Here is a 6,317-nt window from a genome sequence, read left to right as displayed (position 1 = left end):
GCCTTGTGCATTGTACATCTACGAAGAGAAGAATTTTTGAAGCATGGCGACGTCCATGGATATTCTACCAGAAATGCACACAAATATGAGGTCCCAAAACGTAGATTGAGGAAAACCCAAGAATCTGTCGAATTTGTAGGACTCAAACTGTTCAATAAATTACCTGAAATAATAAAAAAATTGAAATATAATAAATTCAGAAATGAAGTCAAACATTTTTTCAGGCAAAATGTTTTTTATAGTGTGGAAGAGTACTTACGCTTTGAATACGTTGGTTAGTTCTAAATAAACTGTATAATTCGTAAATTATGTGTCAATTGTTGATCTAGATTTGTTATGTTAGGTGATATGTCTTATAGGTGTAATTTTAGATGACTTACCTTGTGATATGTGTTATAGATTTAATTTTGGATGACTTACCTTGTATGAGTTGAAGGTTTCTTTGTACAATATACAATATACAATATACTTCATGCGTCCATTGGAAAAGGCGGTTTGCGAGTGACAGTGATTTCAGTGTTTTATCTTATAGTGAATGAGGATTTGCAGACACTTTCCAGGTACGTTTCTTGTCATAATATATTTTATAATCGCATGTTCTAATGTTGCAATAAGTTTTTCGGTATCTGTATGGTATTTTCCGTTGAAAAACTAACGTTTGTATGTTATAACCTAGAATTTATAGAGGTGTCCGAATTAGGGACACTAAAAATTTTCAATATCTAATTCGGACATAGAGGGGTCCGAATTAGGTTTACATTGAAATTTTCTTATGTATATATATTCTACAATATTGACTAGTTCAAACACAGCAATCTCTTTGTTTGAAGAGTTTACTGCGAAACAGACATGGTAACCTAATTCGGACATGGGTGTCCGAATAAGGATATGATGTGTCACAATTAGGTTCACCTTCTCTAATACAGGCTTCTCCAACTTGAATGTTTCAGAATGCCCTCAAAAAAGAATAAAAACTACTCACTGGATACGCTCAAGTTGGCTTTGGAAGCTATAAGAAATGGAATGCCGGTTAAGAGAGCCAGCAGAGAATTCAATATTCCTAAAACAACGTTGCATTCAAAATTTCATGGAAAATATGCCATCAATTGTTCTGCTGGAGCCCCAACAATTTTGACCGCAGAAGAAGAGGGCACATTGGTCAAGTGGATTATTAGTGTAAGTCGAGTCGGTTTTCCTGTAGACAGAAGTCAATTATTGGATAGTGTACGAATGTTGCTACTCAAGAAGAAAAGAGAGAATCCGTTCAAAGACAATCGTCCTGGAAGGCATTGGTATGAAGGTTTTCTTCGCCGACATCCGGAAATCACAAGAAGAATGACGCAAAACCTCGTTCATTCTAGAGCCACATTAACTGAAGTTCAAATCAGAAACTGGTTCAAGGAACTGGAACAATATTTCCATGATAATAATCTGACCGAAATTCTTTATGATCCACGAAGAATTTATAATGCTGATGAAAGTGCGTTCTTCCTTTGTCCAAAGGGAAAAAAAGTACTGGCAATGAAGGGCTGCAGAACAGTTTACAACCATACTGCCAATGATGAGAAAGAATGCATAACAACACTCATCACAGGTATAAGACCCTAATTGCTATTTATTATACTTATTTTATTATTTTACAGGAAACGCAGCTGGAGATTTGCCTCCTCCAATGGTCATGTTTGCCTATGAACGCATTCCTCAGAGCATAGTAGCACTAATGCCTGATAAATGGGGCTTAGGGAAATCTGAATCAGGCTGGATGACCGGCGAGAGTTTTTTTGAATACGTCTCCAATATATTCCATCCCTGGCTCATAAGGAACAATATACCATTACCAGTTATATTTTATGTGGATGGGCATAAATCACATTTGACGATGCATCTAAGTAATTTCTGCTCTGACAATGGAATAATTCTCATAAGCTTATTTCCAAATGCAACACATATGCTTCAGCCAATGGACGTAGGTGTTTTTCATCCATTGAAAAATGGCTGGAAAAATGCAGTCGCAAGATTCAGAGTGGAGAACAACAAGCAAAAAATCAGGAAAGAAAACTTCGCACCACTACTGGCGACTACCATTAAAGAAGTTCTCAATGTTAGGATATTACAGAATGCATTCCGAACATGTGGTTTGTTTCCATTCAATGCGAATGCTATAAATTATTCTAAATTGGTTTCTGCTGATGTAAGTCAACCTGAGCTAGCTGACAATGATAACTACCCTAGTAAAACCAACGAGATTATCGGCTTTACTGAACAACATCTGAAATTCATCGAAAGCTTCATAGAAAAACAAAAACTAGTGGAATTTGAAACTTGTCTATCCAAACAGGAAGAATGGACAGGCAACATTAAGGATGATAATCTCTACATTTTGTGGAAGAAACTGAAAAACACCGTTAATGGGAATTCTATAAATACTCACCAGGAAGAGCAAGAAATAGGTAACTTACCTGACAATACCCTTGTTTTAGAAGGAGATTGGATTGAAGAGATATTGAATGCTAGTAATCAAATTGAAGAAGTGGAAATGGAAATTGCCGAAACTTCCGTTACATCAGGAATTGACGAAAATGGATCAGTTTCACCAACAGAATATAATGCAGCAGTTAGCAATGCTGAAGGTCAAGAAAAAGCCAAGAGAGAGCAAGAGAGAGGAACCAGTATGCATGTTAACTCTTCCAATTTCGAAAGTGTGAATGAGTGCTCCGAAGAGCTGCCTATTACGAACCAGGCAGGAATGGCAGAACCTAGAAAACATGCAGATCCTGATCAAGGAATGGAAAAATCTCCAGAACAAATTGAAAAAACGTCTACCAGTAGCTTACCATTTCAGGTACCATCTCCGTTTAAATCTATTCTATTTTGGCCCGAAAATAAAAGAACTGAAAATAAGAAAACGACCATAGTAAAAGTTCCAAGTGTTGCGACTTCGGAACAATGGAAAGCCTATTATAAAAAGAAGCAAGAAGCTAAAGAAAAAAAGGAAGAAGAGAAAGAAAATCGTAAACGACAAAGACTAGAGAAGTTGAAGAATAAGCAAACGAAGACGAATAAAAGTTACTTAAATAAATATCACGATGGCAAAACCGAAGAAATAGCAACCAGTTCATCAGAAACTACAAATAATACTAAATCAAATAAAGATAGAAATTTCAAGGTTGGAGATTACGTGGTTGTGGATTATCTGGATATAAAATTTCCTGGGGTGATTGAGGAACTTCAAAAAGGAAAAGCATTTGTGAGCGTGATGACACAGAGTGGAAATAATTGGAAGTGGCCATTAAAAAAAGATATTTTGTGGTACGATTTTGATGAAATTTATGAAAAAATTGAGGAACCGGTTCTATGTAACAAACGTGGAATTTTCACTGTTGGAGAAATGAAAAAGTTCCAAAGTGTCTGAATTCAACGAATTATTCGTTTTTTTTTCAATTTACGCTCATTGAAATATATTTTTCTCAAATTTATCTTAAATTATTGCTTTGTTCAGAATAAGGTGATGAAATTCAGCATTAGGGACCATGTCCAAATTATGGTCCCATGTGTGTCCGAATTAACTACTGAATATGGTTTACCCTGTCTGAATTAGATTCACAAACAGACAGGAATAATAAATATTTTCTATTAAATGTGTGTATTTTTATTACTTCCCAATATTGAGAATAATGTATGAAAAACATACGTGCATGTGTATATGAGGGATTTCGTAGTGAAATGTTTAGGATATAATTTCTGCACAATTTGTTAATCAAGATTTGTCTTAACCTGTCCGAATTTGGGACATTTACCTTACCAAAACTTTAGTTCACCCGCTATCAAATATAGTTTTATTCGCAATAGAAAAAAGTGTCAATAGTGTCTTCCAGTATTGTGTGGAAGCCGACAAAAGGAAAATAGCAGAAAGGGTGCTTGTTGAACACCTTCGCTCCCTTTTCTACCCTACAACCCAACCTTTATCCTGTGGTTCACGAAGGGTAAAATACGCTAGCTCAAGGATTTGGTTTTTGGAGAGTTGAATTCTCAGCAATTTCCACATTTCTTTTAAAACCTATACAGTCCATTATAATTCGCCAAAACAACATCTTTCATCAATATAAAAGAAATCCCAAATTCAAAAAATAGGAGTAAGAGATATTTCTGCATATATAGCAAGAAGTTGGTAACAAAGTTTGCCAGACATATCGAGACAGTTCATGAGGATTACATCGAAGTGAAGAAGTTGCTGCTTTTACCAAAAGGTAATATTTTTTTCAATATATTTGTACTGGCATTAGTGTCAAGAAATACTTAGTGCACCACATTGCACAATGTACATAAGCACCTGTTGGGAGGGTGATGATGTAGTCAGGCTGAACTGAAAGAACTAGGTTCGTTGCCTAGCATTGTAGTACAATAGCATGTCAAGTTGCAATTATCGTAAAAATAACTATATTTATGGTACGGTTAGCAAAGTTGCTAGGCATATTGTAGTTCTCTCTTTGTCTACTATGTACGTCCACTACAAAGCCAATAATTTTAGTCTCGTTTCGTTCAATTACGTTGTTCCTCTACTGGGATATACAATTGATCCAAGTACATATTGAAAATGTTCCTTTTTATTCATTACTCCTAATTTTAGGTTGCAAAGAACGTCAAGAAGAAATTTCTTCACTAAGGAAAAAAGGCAACATTGAATTTAACACAAAAAACCCCTACAATAATGGCCAACTTCTTGTTACCAGAAGACTTCAAATAAAGTTAAAAAAAAATTCCAGTGATTATCAGGTTTGTCCGCATTGCAGGGGGTTTTATTCTGAAACTGGAATCAGAAGTCACTACCTCAAATGCAAAGAAGATGCAGTTGTAGGTGAAAAGAGCTTGCCATCGACATCTCGTCGTGTTCATGGACAAGTTCACAAAAAAGCTGATACTGCTTTGAAAAACATCATCATTCCTAAACTGAGGGATGATGATGTATCCCGTATCATAAGGTATGATGAACTGGCCATAATTTATGGAAATGCATTAAGCAGAAAGTACCGAAAACCTCATCTTAATTACTTTATTCGATCAAAATTAAGACTGATCGGTCGTCTTATGATTGAGGTAAAAAAAATTAATAGGGCCATCACGGATTTTGCATCAATTTTTGAACCATGCTACTATGGTTATGTAGTTAAAGGTGTTAATAAGGTAGCACTACTCGATGAAAGCCTCAACTACAAATCGCCTGCCACGGCTTTCAGCTATGGGACACTATTGAAAAAATGCGGACAAATCCTGGCAAATGAGCACATCAAAGGGGACAATGAAGTTGCCCAGAAAAAAGTGAAGAATTTTCTGAATCTTCTACAAGAAGATTTTGCTAACTCAGTCAATAAAACAGTAGAAGAAAATCAGTTGGAAAGGAAACAACAAAAAAATACCATCCTACCATCCAATGAAGATGTAAGACTATCGAATAGATATTTGAATCAGAAAAGAAAAGAATATTATAACACCTTGCAAGGTAAATGCACCGAAGCAAATTGGATAAAATTGGCGGAGGTTACTTTGACATCGGTCCAAGTTTTCAATAGGAGAAGAGCGGGAGAGATTGAGAGGCTGTCGATAGCGGATTTCAATACTCATCAGACAGTTGATCAAAATTCACAAAACATGTGACATTTATAACTCTCTGTCTGACGAGTCTAAAAGAGCTGCTAGGCAGTATTACAGATTCGAGATCAGAGGGAAATTGGCGAGAAATGTGCCAGTGTTGCTACACCTGAGCCATCTGAGGTCGATCGAACTATTAATCCGCCATCGGGAAGAAGTGGGAATATCTATTGAAAATCCATATGTGTTTGCTCTACCTGGTGGCCACGATAGATTTTTGCGGGCCTGTCATCTAATGAGGAAATTCTCAGTTTTATGTGGAGCGAAAAAACCAGCAACATTGAGAGGCTCCCAACTACGCAATCTATATTGTTAGATTTGGAAGAAAATGAAATTTCAGATTTGGCGAATTTTATGGGCCATGCTGATAAAAATCACAAAGAACATTACAGACTTCCCATTGTCACTAGGGACAAACTCTATGGGGTTCCTATAGAGCTCAATGTTTAACCAAAGTTTGGTTGAACTAAGTAAATCACAGGTGTTTTCTGTGAATTTGACTTAACTGCACTTAAACGTAATCATAAACGTCCATATTTTTTCCATTATCTATCATACAGTTAGTAATTATATCATATTACATACATATTATGTTTTAACCCCCTTCCTTTCTTTTTGATAGATTATGGTTCTTTTGGAAAATATGCCATTATCATTTTTTCGCTGCATAT

At 35.8% G+C, this 6,317-nt stretch overlaps 1 protein-coding gene across 1 annotated transcript; it reads left to right on the top strand.

The window, feature by feature from the left end:
- The first annotated feature begins 489 nt into the window (after nucleotides 1-489).
- Nucleotides 490-3,798, top strand: LOC123317906. The gene is made up of 3 exons (XM_044904522.1): nucleotides 490-560; nucleotides 951-1,594; nucleotides 1,644-3,798. The coding sequence occupies exons 2-3, from the start codon at nucleotides 952-954 to the stop codon at nucleotides 3,410-3,412; spliced, it is 2,412 nt and encodes an 803-aa protein (XP_044760457.1). The 5' UTR covers nucleotides 490-560; nucleotide 951; the 3' UTR covers nucleotides 3,413-3,798.
- Nucleotides 3,799-6,317: the final 2,519 nt, after the last annotated feature.

This window comes from Coccinella septempunctata, chromosome 7 (assembly GCF_907165205.1).
Source record: "Coccinella septempunctata chromosome 7, icCocSept1.1, whole genome shotgun sequence".
NCBI lineage: Eukaryota > Metazoa > Arthropoda > Insecta > Coleoptera > Coccinellidae > Coccinella > Coccinella septempunctata.
This window is presented reverse-complemented; position numbering and strand designations above follow the sequence as displayed.